This window comes from Rhinopithecus roxellana, chromosome 12, assembly GCF_007565055.1.
Source record: "Rhinopithecus roxellana isolate Shanxi Qingling chromosome 12, ASM756505v1, whole genome shotgun sequence".
Taxonomy (NCBI): domain Eukaryota; kingdom Metazoa; phylum Chordata; class Mammalia; order Primates; family Cercopithecidae; genus Rhinopithecus; species Rhinopithecus roxellana.
In genome coordinates, this window is record NC_044560.1 from 45,539,136 (window position 1) to 45,557,289 (window position 18,154).

The window sequence follows — 18,154 nt, forward strand, 5'->3', positions numbered from 1 at the left end:
TCAGGAGGCCGAGGCAGGAGAATTACTTGAACCCGGGAGGCAAGAGTTGCAGTCAGCTGAGATTGTGGGCACTGCACTCCAGCCTGGGCTACAGAGCAAGACTCTGTCTCAAAAAATAAAAACTAAAAATAAATAAATTTTAAAAAGCATGAGTATTAAAGTGTTCATGGTAGAATGGAAATTATACAGGTATTTGTAACAAAATTCATGTTTTCTGTGTTTGAACTTTTTCATAATAAAATATTGAGCACCCTTCCCCAAATATTACTGCAACATATTTGCACGCTATGAGCCATTCAGATAATTCTTTTTTCAAAAGTCTACCTTATCCAGCATCCCACTACATATGACAGCACACATTTAACTACTAAATTGTATAGGATAGACAAAATGCCATGCGACTCTGAAATAAGGGTAATCACTATGGACTAGCCTGATAAGTGCCCCCAAGGAATGTCACTGTGAGTCTCATTTTTGCAGATTGTGGCAAGTAGAGAAATAGGAGAAAAAAATTAAACCATATTTAACTGTATGATTAAAGTATATTTAGTGCACAGAATGCCCCTATTCTAATAACCAGTGAATCAACATTTTTTTTTATTTTTTGAAACCGAGTCTCGCTCTGTTGCCGAGGCTGGAGTGCAATGGTGTGATCTCAGCTCACTGCAACCTCCACCTCCTGGGTTCAAGTGATTCTCCTGCCTCAGCCTCCTGAGTAGCTGGGATTACAGGAACATACCACCACGCCCGGCTAATTTTTGTATTTTTTAGTAGAGACAGGGTTTCACCATGTTAGGCAGGCTGGTCTCAAACTCCCGACCTCAGGTGATCCGCCAGCCTCGGCCTCCCAAAGTGCTGGGATTACAAGCGTGAGCTCCTGCACCCAGTCTTTTTTTTTCTGAAATGGTGTCTCACTCTGTTGCCCAGGCTGGAGTGCAATGGTGCGATCTAGGCTCACCACAACCTCTGTCTCCCCGGTTCAAGTGATTCTTCTGCCTCTGCTTCCTGAGTAGCTGGGACTATAGGCGTGCACCACCACACTGGCTAATTTTTATGTTTTTTGTAGAGATGGAATCTCACCATGTTGCCCAGGCTGGTCTTGACCTCCTGCGCTCAAGTACTCCTCCCACCTCAACCTCCAAAAGTGCTGGGTTTACAGGCATGAGCCACTGCACTTGGCCTACGCCCGCCACCTCACCCAGCTAGTTTTTTGTATTTTTTTAGTAGAGACGGGGTTTCACCGTGTTAGCCAGGATGGTCTCGATCTCCTGACCTTGTGATCCGCCCAACTCGGCCTCCCAAAGTGCTGGGATTACAGGCTTGAGCCACCACGCCCAGCCAAGCCCTATTTATATTTTAAGGCTAGTCAAGTGAATCACTGGGAGTGAAGATAGAACAAAGAAATCTATAACTGGGCCAGGCATGGTGGCTCACACCTGTAATCCCAGCACTTTGGGAGGCCAAGGCAGGTGGATGCCTTTGAGTTCAGGAGTTTGATATCAGTCTGGGCAACATGGAGAAACCTTGTCTCTACAAAAAATACAAAAATTAGCCGGCTGTGGTGGCCTATGTCTGTAATCCCAGCTACTTGGAAGGCTGAGGCTAGAGAATCACTTGAAGCCAGGAGGCAGAGGTTGCAGTGAGCCGAGATCGTGCCACTGCACTCCAACCTGGGAGAGAGAGCAAGACCCTGTCTCAAAAAAAAAAAAAGAAAAGAAAAAAGAAAGAACTCTATAACTGGTTGTGTCAATTAATTGTAAACGCCACTGCACTGAGACCAGCCTTTTTTTTTTTTTTGGTACGGAGTCTCGCTCTTGTTGCCCAGGCTGGAGTGCAAAGGCACGATCTCGGCTCATTGCAACATCCACCTTCCTGATTCAAGCGATTCTCCCACCTCAGTCTCCTGAGTATCTGGGATTACAGGAGCCCGCCACCACTCCCAGCTAGTTTCGTTTTTTGTATTTTTAGTAAAAACAGGGTTTTCGTCATGTTGGCCAGGTTGGTCTCAAACACCTGACCTCAGGTGATCCACCCACCTTGCCCTCCCAAAGTGTTGGGATTACAGGTGTGAGCCACCGTGCCCAGCTTGACCAGCCGTATTTTATTTTTATTATATTTAAGGTATACAACATGATGTTTTGATACACATAAAGCCTGTCCAACCTGTGGCCTGTGAGTTGAATGCGGCCCAGGACAGCTTTGAATATAGCCCAACAGAAATTTGTAAACTTTCTTAAAACATTGTGAAATTTTTTTGTGTGATTTTTTTGTTTGTTTGTTTGTTTGTTAGCTCAACAGCTATCATTAGTGTTAGTGTATTTTATGTGTGGCCAAAGACAATTCTTTTCTTCCAATGTGGCCCAGGGAAGCCAAAATATATAAATAGTGGTTACTATAGTCAAGCCAATTTATATTTATAAATTTATTTATAAATATATTTATTTATAAATTTATTTATATTTATTTATATTTATATTTATATTTATTTTATATAATTTATTATAAATTATATAAAATATAATAATATTTTATTATTAAAAATAAAAATATTAGCTTTATTTCTGGTGAAAGTTGAATTAAAGACATAAAATCAAGTGGACTTTTTTTTTTTTTTTTTGAGATGGAGTCTCGCTCTGTCGCCCAGGCTGGAGTGCAGTGGCCAGATCTCAGCTCACTGCAAGCTCCGCCTCCCGGGTTTATGCCATTCTCCTGCCTCAGCCTCCCAAGTAGCTGGGACTATAGGCGCCTGCCACCTCGCCCAGCTAGTGGTTTTTTTTTTTGTATTTTTTAGTAGAGATTGGGTTTCACCGTGTTAGCCAGGATGGTCTCGATCTCCTGACCTCGTGATCCGCCTGTCTTGGCCTCCCAAAGTGCTGGGATTACAGGCTTGATCCACCACGCCCAGCCCAAGTGGACTTGTTAACAGTTGCTGAGCTAGTCAGATTTACCTACCCAGCCATAGGCAGCACTAAACAGGTGCAGACCTCACCCACAGGTATAGACCATATTTTGCTAGGTCATAGCATGGTGGAGACTGAAAACTAGAATGTATCCTCTCTGCAAGCAATCATGCCCAAAACGTACAAGAGTGGCTAATCCACAAATGCCCAATTCCCTCTTCCAAACTCTTCAATCAGATAAGTCACTCTCCTGTCCTTAGTGGAGGGGGCAGGGGGAAAGGGAGAAGCTCACATCTTCCTCTAATAAAAATTCCTCACCATGGAAACATGTTCAGTAGGAAATAAATATTTCCCTGCCTAGCACTTACTAGTTCAGCTCTATAAGAATAAAAAAAGAACTATACACACACACACACACACACACACACACACTTGGAGATTTCCCAATTTGAAGTGAGGTAACTCTAGGAGGGCCTACATGATAGAAATCTAGAGGAGGAACTCCCCCTAAAGAAGTATCTAACTGAGATAATCTTCTTAAAGCACTAAGCACATTTTCTGGCATGTGGTAAGGGGTCAATTTATCTTCTAAGCTCCTATCATCATCATCATGGCTGTTGTTCTATACTTATCTATAATTCCCTTTCTGTGTGAAAACACAAAACAAATAAGAGCAAATCTATTAGAATGAATTCCTGGCCAAGTCTTGTCCAGAGGACAGAAACAATTTACATTTCATAGCACTGTTAAATTTTGCAAAGCAATTAAACATATATCACTTGATTCTCAGAACAACCCTGGTAAGGCAGATATTACAATGGAAATTGCATCTTATGCAGGAGTTAGACTCTAAAGAAACATGTAAGGTAAAAATCAAATATAATAAAAATTAGTCACAAAAATTTTTTAAAGTTTCCTTTACAGTATATAAGCATACCATATCTCCATTAATCTAAATAGCTAACTTTTCCTTTGGTTGAGCTATAGATATAATAGCTAATTTGCAGCCTGGGCAACATAGTGAGATTCTGTCTCTATAAAAATTAGCCAAATGTGGCAGTGCACATGTGATGTCCCAGACACTTGGGAGGATTGTTTGAGTCTGGGCAGTTGAGGCTGCAGTGAACCATGATCATGCCACTGCACTGTAGCTTGGGTAACAGAGTGAAACTCTGTCAAAAGAAATGAATGAATGAATGAATGAATGAATGAATGAGAGAGAGAGAGAGAAAGGAAGGAAGGAAGGAAGAAAAGAAGGAAGGAAGGAAGGAAAAAAGAAAAGGAAGGAAGGAAGGAAGGAAGGAAGGAAGAAAGGAAAAAGAAAAAAAGAAATAGCTGACTTGCATTTAGAGGCTATATTGTACAAAAAATGAGGGTAGTATATTTAAACACCAACACTTTTGGCAGCAAGATGCCCATACTGTAAAAAGTATAAGAGAACCGAGCGCGGTGGCTCACACTTGTAATCCCAGCACTTTGGGAGGCTGAGGCAGGTGGATCACCTGAGGTCAGGAGTTCGAGACCAGCCTAGCCAACATGGTGAAACCCCATCTCTACTAAAAAAATTCAAAAAACTGTCCAGGCATGGTGGTGGGCACCTGTAATCCTAGCTAATTGGGAGGCTGAGGCAGGAGAAGTGCTTGAACCCGGGAGGCAGAGGTTGCAGTGAGCTGAGATCGCGCCATTACACTCCAGCCTAGGTGACAAGAGTGAAACTCCATCTCAAAAAAAAAAAAAGAAAAAAGAAAAAGAAAAAGAAAAAAAAGGAAAGAAAAAGAAAAGAAAAAAGAAAAGGATAAGAGAACTGACACTAACTATGGAAACAGCAATTTGTGCCACCCTTGCTTCACTTCCCTGCATCTTGTGCCCATTAAGTAGAATTCAGGGTAGCTTCACATTTAAGTGGATTTTCATTCTCTCTCTATATATATTTTTTTATTTTTATTTCTTTAGTTTTCTGGTGAGAACTGGAAAACCTGCTAGACTAATTCTAAAAGAACTGTAACACTGCTTTTAAAATGATGTTTGGTTTAATGGGAGTAAGCTAAACAGATATGTAATATGTCTCCACTAGATAATAATAATCTGCAGTTTTGAGTTTCAAGTGACTTAACCAAAGTCACCATCCAGCAAACCCAAACCGGCTGACTTCTATCCCATCCTCCTGGAACTATACAACATCACATCCTCCCATTAACTAGATAGTGTAACTAAGGCGGTCTTTATTAGCAAAAGTAGGTACTGACTTAATCAGATCCTACCTAGGCAGATAGTGACTTTTCCTAGTGAAATATTAGTGTAGATCTAGAGAAATGTTAAAACTAGTCCACCCAGACTAGAGCTCAGCAAAGAGACATAAGGCACATGTCCTTGTTCTTGTGAAAATGCTATCATATCTTTAATGACTATTGTCAAGACCTCTCATCCACAAGACTGAAAAATATCCTGAAAGTGAAAAAATGATTTACCAAGCAACACTACAGAGTAAATTGTTTCACATTTGTTAAGTTGTGAGAACACAAAAATGATACCTAGCTCAAGCAGATGGAAGAGACAGTGGTCTCAATGACTTCATGTTTAAATATGAAATGTGCAACTATTTGGTATATGATATCAGAGTAAAAATTAAGGTAGCCTCATGAAAATGTGACCACTATATAACAACAAAACTGTATAGTACTAAGAGCACCCATATTTGAGCACTCCAAATATGTGATAGTAAATCTTCCTATTCTGATCCTCATTTTGTAGGTAAGAAAACTGAGATTCAGAGAGGCTGAGTAACTTTAATCAGGATCACATAGTTAAGAAATGGCAGAGCCAGAATTTGACCCTAAGATTATCAATTCCAAAGCCTATGTGCCTTCCAGAATATCATTCTCTGTCTCAAATAAGAAACCTTCCCAAGTAAGGGAATCAGTTTGAAAAACACAATATAAATATCTCTTACATCATAAGTATTTAGCTCTCACAACTGATAATATGCTTCCCAAACTTCATCTCATTTACTGTAAGAATATTTTATCTTAAAGTAACAACAAAAAAAATGTAACCCATTAAGTATGTATTTTGAATATACTGCACTAGAATACTGGTTCCCAAAGTTGAGCATGGATTCCTGCTCATAATCTCCTGTGAGTCTCCTTCAGATTATTTATTGGACCTCATAGGTGGTGGTAGCAGAGAATAATTCAGTCCCTTACCCTGAATTGTATTATATAGTATCAGTATTAGAGTAAATAAGTTCTGAAACTGCTGGAGGTTTGAATGACAGATATCTTAAATCAAGATAAAAGTAAAATCAAGGTTTAAAAAAACTCTAAATTTTTAAAACAGTTACTCAAAAAGCTAAAATTTTGAAATGATAGTTATTATACTGTAATTCCTTTCCTTCTCTCAGCTAAATTTTCACTAGCAATCTTTACTGTATGTGGGCTTCTAAATTCAATGTCAGGATTAGGACTAAGAATTAGTCTTGTCTTTTAATCCAATCTATTAACTCTTGCACTTGATTCCCTCTAGCAACAAGAGCAACTTTATTATAAAGTCTTAGTTCCTGATATATGTGGAAAGATGATGTTGTTGAAGTACCATCAATAAAGCAGATGCTTCACAGTGGTTGTCATTAATTTGTGCTGATCTTGATACTACCTTGCTTTTGTAACCAACATTTACATTTGCAAGCCTGTAGAATTTGAGAGAAGGTTTACCAGTGTAACCTGTAATGATGGCAAAGAAGGAAACAAACAGGGCTATATGAAGACTAAATAAAATGGGAACCACACAAACTGGGATATAAATTTGTCAAAAAAAAAAACGCATTAAATGGGTAACACAAAAGAACACATTATCTCGATTCCAATTGGAAGGCAATGGCCAAATATCTGGGATTTTTCCTCTTTCTGCTTCTCTAATTAAACAGTGGAATCTACATTAATATTTTCCAGAGAAGACATCTGAGTTCTTAGTTTTATATGATGAGTGGTTTAGATGACTAATATAGGTAAGATGTAACTTTTATGCCAAGGAATACAGCAATGAAAGATGAATTAAATGATTTAACTTTTAAAAAATACTTTTTATCTTAGCTTGTAAAAACAAAATGAAAAAAAAAAAAAAAAGCTTTTTATCTGGTTAAAAAAAACCAAGAACACAAAACTCTTACAACCATTCCACAAGAGTTTTACCACCAGTGTAGTCTGAACCCAAGGCTCTCCAAGTGGGTCTCAAAGCAAGGCCTCTGGACCACCCTGGATCGTGTGTAACGAATACAGAATCCAGAGGCTTTCTAAAAACTTTAGCTTTTGCTCAGTTTCCCCCCACAAATAGTTTTTTTTAATGTAGGATCCAAAGCACAGTGAATTCTTTGTGTTTCTAGATAAAGAAACCCAACACACGGAAATACGACCATCTTTCATATGAAAATCTGAGCAAATGACTCTCAAATCCACTATCCTTTACTAAGGAAATAAAGGGATTCTAGAAAAGAAAAACTCTTGAACAAATAACGATGCCCTTAAGTGGAATGGATTGTTTTGTGAGGTAGTGGTTCCTCTTCCTCTTCCACTGGAAAAATGGAAACAAATACTGGCTGAAAACCGAGGTGTTCTGAAGAGGTTTCTACATTAGGGTGGGAGGTGGAACCAGCTACTGGTACTTCAGGCTGGGAGAAGTTCTCAACTAATTTCACAATGACTGAGAAAACATGTCAGAAAAATACATAGTTGACGGGTCTTACGCTTTTTAGACCTCTAATAAAGGCTTAAAATTCATTCATTTAAAAAATTAAGTGTTTATAAAAAACATTTATTACAAAGAAGGAAACTGAAGAAAAGAAATGGGAAGAAAACAGTCCCCCAAACTCCTGAGAAAGACTCGATTTGATAAGTTAACAGCCTTCAAGATCCCCTATCCCCGTTCCCGTGGTGCAAGGCTGTTATTCATCAAATAATTTAGATCGTCCCCTTTGTGTTCAGCAATGCTAGGCAGTCAGGAACTCACCAGGAACTCACAGGGCAACACTAATGACAATGGCTCATTAATTGGCACGGTGAGCTTCAAGAAGGAGCAACTGACCTGGGCAGGGAGGCTCAGGAAGGCTTCGCGGAGGAGACGCTGCATCCCAGGGGAACCTCGAGAGCAAAGAGAACGTTTAGAGTTTAGGATTGTTCCGGGGCGGACAAGAGAGCTCCCCGCGAACCTAGGCACGCGCCCTTTGCAGAAAGGGGTTACAGGGGCTTTTTCGGAGAAAACTGAGTCTTCCTTACCATCTGTTGAGAGGAAAGTGGGAGGGATGGAGGCAGGAAAAGAACCAAAGTTCTCCCCTTCACTAAGACGTGCACCGCAGCTCTGGTCCCCGGACCCCGGGAAGCAGCATGGCAAACGCGGAGTCCGCAGAGGCGGGAGCGGCGGGGCCGGGGATGGCGGAGAGTGTGCTTCTCGCTGCCGGTTCGCGGCCGGGGGTGGGGGACACTCCTGTCCATCCCCCAGCCCGGCCGGGTCGCCAGGGTCCTCACGCTAGGGCTGTGGCTTAATTAGACCGTGGTAAACTTGCCCCTATTTCCCCAGAGATCCCAGGCTGGGTCCTCTCGGCCTCCCAGGTTCACTCTGAGGGGATTTATTTTCCTTCGCGAGCCTCCCATGAGCCGCCAACTGAGTCGCCGCGGGACTGGGACGGGAGCTGAGGCCCCACCGCGCGCCCCGCTGCACGCCCAGCTCCGCGGAGGGTGCCTTTCACACCTGGGTTTCCTTCGTAATTAATTCGTATTCTCTTCTCCCTTCCCTCCCTCCAGGCAGGGGCAGCTGGAGTCCCGCAGGCCGAGCCCTCGAGGTTAGCACGGGGGTGATCTTGGCGTGGGCAGAGGGTTGGGGCGCCCTTGGGGACCGATCCCCGACACGACAGCACTGTGGTTGGGCCGCTGGGCGAGGGGAGCTTCGGGCCTGCAGTTCCCGCCTTCTTTCTTCCCTCCCAAATCATGAGGCCAGAAGGAAATGGGGCCGTCGGTCCCGGCAGAACCGCCCATCGCCGGGCCAGAGGCGCCCAGGCCGCGGGAAGCCCCAGGGTCCAGGTCCACAGCCTTCCCGGAGCTGAGTTCCATCGGCCTGGCGCGTCTGTGTCTGTCTTTCCCTTCTCTCAACCCTCCCCAGTCTTCCTTGCCCCCGAGTCTGCTGTTTTTGTTTCCTCAAGTGGCGCCTTCTTGCTGGGTAAAGCACACTTTTTCCTCCTCCGAGTACTTCCATAGCTTGCACTTGGGCTGCTGAGTGACCCTGGGTAAGTCCCAGAACCTTTTGGGTGGGCCTGTGTGAAAAGAGGACCAGGGTGACCCCGGAGGCCACTTCTAATGCCGATATTCTTCAGCACCAGAGGACTCAGGCAAGAGAGTGAAGGTGTCCCTCTTCTTCCCCACCTCGCCCCTGATGGGACTGAGCTGTGTGCAAAAGCACAGATCATCTGGAGAAGAGCCTTAGGTAGCAGTTTTATGTTAAAATGGGGGAGGGGACCAATTTAATTCTGCATTAAGGAAAATTCTAATATATGACAACACTTCAGGAAATAAAAATAAGATGGTTATGCTTTCCTTACAGACACCCTGGCTGGTTTTACATTTATTTTCAAATTTTGTTTTGTGTACCCCAGGGAGCAAAGAATGGCTTGTACATTCCTCAGAGGGCAAGGGGAGGGGGAGTGACGAAGAGAGTAGTTGGCTCTGGGTGTAACTCTGCCAACTGTTGGAGGGCAGCAAGGGGAGGGTCGTCTTTTAAGTGGGTTTGGGATCTGGTTACCTTTAATTCGCCTCCCAGGCCGCATCTTGCACTAATGGGTGTCTGTCAGCGGTGGACTCAGGTTTCCCCACTCGCCTCGGATAGTGGAAGCATAGGGGCAAACAGCAGAGTAGGCCGCTCTGCCAGAGAGGAGAGAGAGATATGCCCTGCCCCTGGAGCTGGGGGTGCAGGCTGAAGGATGGGTGGGCACCGAGGGCTTCTCCGCAGGCATGGTGAAAGGGCTACAGACCAGGAGGAGGCTCCACCTTTTAAAAGCCCTTTCTGAGGTGGGAGTTTCCTGGGATGGGTTCTGCAACCCCTCTTAGAAAAATCCACCTGTCATACCTAAAATCAAATTGTTCAAAACCAAGCCAACCTATTTGGTAGTGTACCAGTGCTTAGAACAGAGTTGTTTCTTCGTGCAGAGGCCATTAAAAAACAAACTCTACATGCCCCCAGTACTTTACAGTTTATAAGACATTTTTCACTGACACCAATTCACCTAATTCTGCAAGCCCGGGTGACAGGCAGACTCATTCTCACTGAAGAGTCGAGGAAATGCAGACATGCAAAGAAACCAAGCAGCTTGTCCAAAATCACAGTTAGGAAATGCCTAATCCCTGTTGGAACGCCTTCTGGCAAGGCCTTTCTCATCCCGCTTCTTCCTGTCGCCTCCTCCCTTGAAACAGACGGCCCCCCACAAAGCTCAGCCTGGCACTTTCAGAATGCCCTTTCAACCTCCTGCCTTCACTACTTTATTCTGCAGCTTGCACCACCGGGGACACAGGTGGAGTCGGGGGACATAAGGCTCTGAAACACACTTTCTGAAAGGAAGATCTGAAAGATCACATACCCTTCAGGACAGTTTCTCAAGGGACTCAAGTTAAAAATACACACCTCTCTCACACACATATCAGCCTTTCATGTTCTCCTTACTACCAAGACTCACCCTATAAACCACGTGAAATAAATAACCTCAAATATAACTCTTAATTGCTTCCAAGTCAATGTTTCCTCATCACTAAACTTTACTGCCTCCCAATCTTTAGGACAAACTCCTCTTGGGACTCTGTTCCTCCCAGGACACAGGCGGAGGAAAGGAGGAAAGCAGCTTCTCGAGATTCGACCTAGGCGTACGGGGCCTGAGAATAAGCAAGGATGTCAGAAGGCTCAGAGCCTGGGAGGGAAGGAGAGGCCTCTGGGGCTGGGGCTGGACCCTTCCAGACAAACCGCGGTCTTCCGTCTGCTCGTCGCCCCCTACAGGCCACATCTGCCATCGCATCGAGAGCCCTCAGCCCGCACATGTTTTGCTCTACTCTTCGTTCGCCTTTCCCTGGACATCCAGATCCACCTTCCGGAGGGACTAGATGCGTGCGGTCCCACTCAGAACTTGGTCCTGGGAACACTGTAGGGGCCACAGGCCTCAGGGCTGGATTGATTTTTCTAGGAATAAGTGCTAGAGAAAGTAGAAACGTCTAAATGCATGTGTAGCCGAAAGCTAAAATCTTCCCCATAACAATCAACCAGCTTCCTCCTTTTATTGCAAATAAATCTGCCCTCCCTTCCTTTAGTTTTCTTTTCTTAAGTGGAATAAAAAGTGGGTATCAGTAGAGTTGCCTTTAAATCTCAACGAGAGAGCTGTTTCCAGTGCCGTTTGTCGCAGATGCCTGAGTTCCATAACATCAAATGGGTTTCAGGCTTCCATCCGCCCTACCACTAAGTGCTTGCGATCATTATCTATGATATTTGCATTTCCCCTTCTGTGCTAAATCTTCGAGGTTTAAAAAGCTTAAACCAAAAAGAGTTTTTGAGGGTGCGACGGCCGGGCCCATCTTCCTGACATCTACCGGGACTTTAAATAACCGCTGGCAGGTTGGGGGTCTGGGTCCGAGAGTTTCCTGCCCTCCACGACATAAAGGAAGGGGACCATCTCTAGGCCGTCGTTCAAGGGTAAGAATTGGCTGGAAGGAAAGTTGCCGGCAGGTCTCTGCTGTTCACCCCGCCGCCTAATGAATGTAGCGCTAGAAAAAGCCCTGCGAGTCTCCGGCGGCGGCTTGTGGCTGAGTGTCACGCTGCTGACGCAGGCTCGGCCGGTATTGCTGCTATGCGAGGAAATATGAGCGAGTAATTTTATAAGTAACAAAGGATCAGGGATGGAATGAGGCCCCTGTTATCCAATGTCATTTAGAAGCCTTGGATCAGCAGCTTCTTGAGGCTAAAAGTGAATTCAAGAAGCCCTGCCTTTCCCTTTTCCCAGGGGGTGTCAGCTAAATTTAGAAATAACCTCTCTATGTGTTTGCACAAATCATGTACCATTTGCTGTTTGTGTAAAAACCGATTAGCCAGACACAACTGTGAAACAACTTGTTACTTTTATAGCTGCAACACACAAACAAAATTAGATCCGTTTAGTTTTCCTTGTAAAAGGAGATTAGAAGGGACCCGCCCGGAGACCGTGTGGTCCATAATCTCCTCTCGGTGAAGGTTACCATTGCTCCTCTCTCGCGGTGGTTATCAGGTTCTTGTTTATCAAGTTAAACTATCTCACCCCCGGCAGCTTGTTTTATTTTAGGACCCTGATCCCGAAGGAATGTTTACTCAAGGACACAATAATGTTTACGGTTTACCAGGAAAACAGATTCGGTATTTGCAAGGAAGTGTCTTTCAAAGCAACTCCCAGCCCACGTCGACAGAGGAGAAATGAGGCTGGGATCCGCTATGGTGAGGCATCTCCACCACCAGGGAGGCAAAGTGGACAACACTGGGGACTGGCCGGGTTTAACCAAAAGGACGCGCGCAGGGCCCAGCCGACAGCACTGCTACTCGCTCCAGTTTTTAAAAGCGATTTCGCACAAGTAATTGTAACAGCTAAATTAATTACAAAATAATTAGAATTGATGCCTTTTGAGGATATGCTGATAGTGAGAACCAGCCTTCCACATCAAGATGTTTCATTTCTACCTTCATACTTTCTTTTAAAAGGTTTTTAACAGCTGAAATGCACATTAAAAATAATCTACGAGGACCTTCCCCATTCCTGCCCTATGATCTCGCATTTCACACTAACCTAGCCTAAGGTAAAGAAAAAAAGGGGAGAGAGGTGATATTCAGCTGTTTTAAAAAGAGTATTAAGGCCACCATTCCTTGGCCTTCAGAAAGGCTTCGGATTGGAGGGAGAGGAAGCATCTATAGGAACTCTTCAGAAATCCAATTATGTTGTGGATTGATTATTGCCATATAAATGAGGTATCTTATTTGACAATATTATGAAAACAAAACTATGTATTATCTATCAGATGAATATAAATAAAATCTCACTGCAAAATGTAAAATGCCTTAACATAAATTTTTAAAACCAGCTGGGTCTATTTACCACTTCCACTTAAGGAATAAAGAGAAATAATTTCAAAAATCTAAGATTTAAATGTTAAAAAGAGGGATGTTTGTAATTTACTTACTTTTCAAAGGATAATTGAAATGACCAGGAACTCTCTCATTTGGGAAGTTTTCATTGTGGAAGACACAAGTCTGGTCATTTAAAAAAAACAACAACATTTAAAGACTGCTGTTGTTTCGGTTTCTTTTTTTAAATGACAGCTTACTTTACAGAAATGTCTGGTCATTTAGATTTAATGGGTTGATATGAATGATATCACTCACATCCTGATTTTATGCGAAAACTAAAAGAAAATTATTAACACAATTTAAATTAGGCATACTGTTTCCTTTCTTCAATTAAAATTTTCTTACACTCAAATTATGAATTACAAAGTTTGAAAAGGTCATTACTTGAAATTCCTTGATTTTCTGGGGAGGAGAAAAGGCAAAAACCATTTAAAAATCTTGCCATTTACTTCAGACAACTAAATAAAACACTAGGCTGGGCATTTTAAAAATTTATTTACAAAGTTGTGTACAACACGATGGAATAACATTTAGAATACCATATATATTCATTCATATATAAACAGACTTTTATAATAGAATGACACTTTTTGCCTTTTTGAAAATTTTTTATATTTAAAATCTCCCAACGTCTCTATACATTCTTTTCTCAGATAAAACTTCGGAGAGTGAACCTTCAAAAAAAATGAAAGTTCAGAGCTCTAAATCTACGGAATTTGTTTTTTCTTAAAAAAATAAAAACCCCAAAAGGAAAGTCAATAATTTTTTTACAAATATTTACAAAGAATTTCCCTCCCATCCCCACGGTACTAAGAGCAGGCGCCGTCGGGGTGCATTTTTGGAAAATTCGGTTTTCGGTTTTACCTGTATGGAAAGCTATTCCCGGCGGGCACGCGGTGAGTTTGCTCCACCAGCTTAAGTGTGCGCGAGGGGTGGAGGCCGCGGAAGGTAGGCGTTGGGGGCTCAGGGGAAAGGAAATGGGGGAGAGGCAGAGTCCAGGATTGGGCAGCGGGACCGGGACCGGGCTCGGGACGGGGCGCGCAGCCTGGAGGTGCAGCTGCCGCTCCAGGCCCCCGCCGGGCCTTGGGTACCGGCCACTGGCGCGTCCCTATTGCGCCGGCCATTTGGCTTGCGCGGCGGCGGCTGCAGCGGCGGCGGCCGAGGCTGCGGGCTGCAGAAACTGTCCGGAGAGCGGCACGCTCAGGATGGGCGCGATGGTGGCAGTCGTCCGGCTCAGCGACAGCGGTTGGTGCGTGGCCATGAGCGCTGCCGACTGCACGGTCCCGGGTGGCCGCAGAAATGACTGCGCCGTGTTGCCGCCCCCGGAACCCCCAGTGCCGCCGGCGCCCCCAGCGCCCGCCGCCGAGCCCCCGGGAGCCGCGGGGCCCCCACCTATGATGTTCTCGATGCTGAACGACGGCCGTGCGCTTGGTTCGGACTTGATGAGCGACGCGGTGGTGCCCGCGGCGCCCGCTGTGCCCGCAGCGGCCGCGGCGGCGCCCAGGCTATTGAGCTGCAGCTGCAGGCCCGGGCCGAGCTGTGAGCCGAAGGCGGCCGCTTTGCGGCCCAGCTCGCCCGAGGGCAGCAGCGGCACGGCGGGAGGCAGCACCGGCGCCACCGGCGGCAGCGCGTACGGGTACTGGAGCGCCGCCGCAGCCGCCGCGGCCGCCGCCGCTGCCGGGTGCGAATAGGCACCGGCCGCCGCCGCTGGGTGCAGGCCGTAGGGGCGGCCGTAGGGTCCCGCAGCGCCGGCCGCCGCCGCCAGGCTGTAGGCGCCGAAGCTCTGCATCATGAGCGCCGTCTGCTCGCGCAGGTGCTCCTGCTGGTGGCGCTTGAAGCGTTTCCGGCGCCGCAGGAAGCTGCCGTTGTCGAACATGTCCTCGGACTGCGGGTCCAGGGTCCAGTAGTTGCCTTTGCCCGGGTTGCCCGGCTCGCGGGGGATCTTGACAAAGCAGTCGTTGAGTGAGAGGTTGTGGCGGATGCTGTTCTGCCAGGCGGGGAACTTCTCCCGGTAGTAGGGGAAGCGGTTGCTGATGAACTCGCAGATGCCGCTCAGGGTCAGCTTCTTCTGCGGGCTCTGCAGGATGGCCATGGTGATGAGCGCGATGTACGAGTAGGGCGGCTTCACCAGGCTGTTCTTCGGCTTGCTCGGGGCCAGGCCTCCCGCCGAACCACTGCCCGCGCCGGGCCCGCCGCCGCTCGCGCCGCCCTCCTCGCCGCCAACACCGCCCTTGCAGCCGTCCGCCTCGGGCGCGCCCACCTCGCCCCCCGGTCCGGCCCCGGCTCCGGCCGCCTCCTTGGGCAATGCCAGGGGCTGCTGGTGGGGCGGCTGAGGCTGTCCGTGATGGGGTGCCGCCGGGGACACCTCGTCCGCCTCGTCCAGGCGCAGCTCCGGCGGCCCCGCGGGGCTATCGCAACCCCCGTCGCTGTCCTTCTCCTCTAGTCCGTCGTCGCCCTCGCCCACCACATCGATGTCCACGTCCTCGGCCGTCAGCACCGTCTGGCCGGACATGTCGCTGGCGCTGCCGCCGCCGGAGAGGGTCATCCCTCCTCGGGGTTGGTAGCGGCGGCGAGGAGGGGGCAGAGGGCGATGGGGGTGGTCGGGGGCTGCCGCGGAGCTCAGGGGAAGAGGGTTTGAGTGCCCCCGAAAGATGGGGGGCAGGGAGAGGGGAGGGGGCCGCAGGTGTCTTGGGGCCCGCTCGGCTCAGCTCACACTCGGCGGCCCCGCATAGCGCGGCGCGGGCTCTGCCGTCCGCCCCCAGCGGCCGCGCTCCGCGAACTCCTGCCGTCCCTGGCGCTCGGTACTAGGCGCTCGCTACCACTCCTGGCCCCGGCGGTTCTCCACGCCGCGCCCCCTCACTTAGCCCGCCTTCCTCGGCCTCTGGCCCTGGCGTGGGGCGCAGGAGCGGTCCAGGCGGGCGCGGAACGCCGGGCGCCGAGCAGCTCCGGAGGGCGCGGGCAGGGGCAGTAGCGGGGGGGCAGGGGGCTGGGTGTCAGGGACGCCGAAGCCCCGGTAGTCGAAAGTCCCGTTTTAAGGACTGGCCTGATAGATTACTTTCTACTTAAAGATCCAGCGGGAGGCGGGGCCACGTGACCGTGCGTGACGTCAGGGCCGCGGCGGAACCGGCCAAACTCAAGTTGGTTCAGGAAATTGTCAACAAAGGGACCAGAGACTCGCAACTCCGCTCCGCACTGTGCGCCAGCATCCCCCAGGCCCCGAGGGCGCTCCGGCCCGCCCGGAGACCCCCCGCCCAGGCTGGAGCCGGGCCCTGGGGCCCAGGAGCGGGTGGGTGTGAGTGTGGGTGGGTGTGAGGGAGCGAGGGCGTGGGCCTGAGAGCGTCCGCGGGACTGTGCGACTGTCGCTGCCCTGCCTTCCCCGCCCCCTCTCCATTCCCCCTTCTCTGCCCCCCTTTGCCACACTCCTTAGACAGGGACGGGCGACCTAGAACGAGGTTCCCATACCATCTTTTGAAAAGCAAAACTTAGTCTCTGTTTTGCTTTTTGTTTTATTGTTTTTAGCTTTAAAGAGTAAGAGCAGCGCACCCGGCTCCCTCCTGCTAATTAGACTTCAGATCCCCCTCTGGCCTCAGTGCTCATTCTGGGGAAGACACCTGCTGAGATGTCTTTTTCCCCCTCCCTCAACCAAACCACTTAGGTCCTGCCTGCTCTTTCCCGGCTGGATGCAAGCGTATTTTCCTGTATGTGTTTTTTCATGCGGCCACAAACAGCATCAGCTGGGGTTCCCGAAGGTCAGAAAATGGCTATTGATTAATCTATTAGAATAGTTGCCGAGAGAAATAAAAACGACGTAAAATAACAGGGACCCTATAAATAAAGAAGCCATAACTGGCTACTTGGAGTTGTTAAACGACTTAGCATATGAAAAAATCGGAAATGAGGCGCTGGGGAAGGAGCTGGCATTGGCAGCGGCCCGGGTAAGTCGAGTGGATCCGGGAAGAGGCCTGGTGCCTCCAGGTTAGACGCAGCGCCCAGGGACGGCTGAAGAAACATGAGGTGTGCGGGCGGTGACTTCCCGGGCGGTGGGCATGGCCTCGGGGGAACCTGGGCAGACTTGGGCATGCCAGCGTTCAGGGCTCTCCGTTGCTGCCAACTAAAGTGGATTTTGTCCTCTTAAGGTGTAGACAAATCCTCCAAGATTTAACTTCCAAGGAAACCAGCGGCGGAGCGGTTGGAGGAGGCGAGGATGTGTGGCCAGTGCACGCGGAGTGCAAGGCAAGTCAGTGATGGTAGGAAAAACTGTGGGAATTTCACTGGGACTGGAGGGGGAGGCACAGCAAACCGACCCCCAAGTGCGTGGCTGGGATTCGTGGACCTCACACCTCCAAGGAAAGTCAGTGCTCTTGACCCGGTGAATCGGCGATGCGCTGCCTCTTTCCTTCCGCATTTAGGCCGCCTAGTTGGGAGCCGCAAGAGCCTGTGCCTGGTGTGGCAGGCACACGTAACCCAATCCCTGTCTGTACGCTGCGGCCTGGGAGGTAAGCGCCGGCCTCACCAGAGGAAGGAGCACGAGGGGAGGAGTTCCGAGAGGAAATAATTAGTGAAATATTTGCAGAAGATGCTGGGATGTGGATTTAATTCCGGATGGACAGTGGTGCTTCCGATTCCTTCAGTCTGTTTCCCCATCCACGATCTCCTCTTTCCTTGGCCTAGATACACCAAAAATAATTCAATAAAATAAAAATTTAAAAATCTGTAAACCTGCTTCATTACAGGCATTGAGACACACAGATTGACTTTCATCTTCATTAGACAGTTTCCTCGGATAGAATACTAACTCATTTGAGGCTGGGAGCAGGGTGGGGTGTGGTGACTTTATCCTGAGACGCCCGCTAACCTCCACGGTTTTTCTTTATCTGAATGATCCCAAGGTTGCACCCGGCCCTAAAACGCATCTCAGAGTTGATTTCTGTAGCTTCACAGCTTTGTGGCCCGCAGGCTTCGAACCGTTTACCATGCCGTCTAGACAGCCTTCCGCGAAACCGACCCGGGCTGAGCTGGCTGGCCACCGCCCGGAACTGCAGAGTTCGCGGTTGCAACTGCCTCAGCAACCGAAGGAGGGTCGGAAG

The 18,154-nt window shown here is 47.7% G+C and overlaps 1 protein-coding gene, 1 long non-coding RNA gene and 1 other non-coding gene across 5 annotated transcripts; 1 reads left to right on the forward strand and 2 right to left on the reverse strand.

Moving 5' to 3' along the window:
- Positions 1–4,848: 4,848 nt before the first annotated feature.
- LOC115892531 lies at positions 4,849–4,910 on the reverse strand. Its single transcript, XR_004052404.1, has one exon. It is a non-coding gene; the product is annotated as a U7 small nuclear RNA (small nuclear RNA).
- An 8,635-nt stretch (positions 4,911–13,545) lies between these two features.
- FOXD3 (forkhead box D3) lies at positions 13,546–16,133 on the reverse strand. The gene has a single exon (XM_010370697.2). The coding sequence runs from the start codon at positions 15,610–15,612 to the stop codon at positions 14,176–14,178; it is 1,437 nt and encodes a 478-aa protein (XP_010368999.2). The 5' UTR covers positions 15,613–16,133; the 3' UTR covers positions 13,546–14,175.
- Positions 16,134–16,213: 80 nt separating this feature from the next.
- Positions 16,214–17,778, forward strand: LOC104668082. 3 transcript variants are annotated; one of them, XR_004060327.1, is made up of 4 exons: positions 16,214–16,353; positions 16,723–17,002; positions 17,204–17,314; positions 17,477–17,778. It is a non-coding gene; the product is annotated as an uncharacterized LOC104668082 (long non-coding RNA). The 3 variants fall into 3 exon arrangements; XR_004060328.1 differs by having other exon boundaries at positions 16,723–16,816; XR_004060329.1 differs by having other exon boundaries at positions 16,243–16,359.
- The last annotated feature ends 376 nt before the right edge of the window (positions 17,779–18,154 follow it).

What these genes read in the sequence shown, in the direction of transcription:
- FOXD3 (XM_010370697.2), bottom strand. Translation starts at nt 15,612, where the DNA reads ATGACCCTCTCCGGCGGCGGCAGCGCCAGCGACATGTCCGGCCAGACG.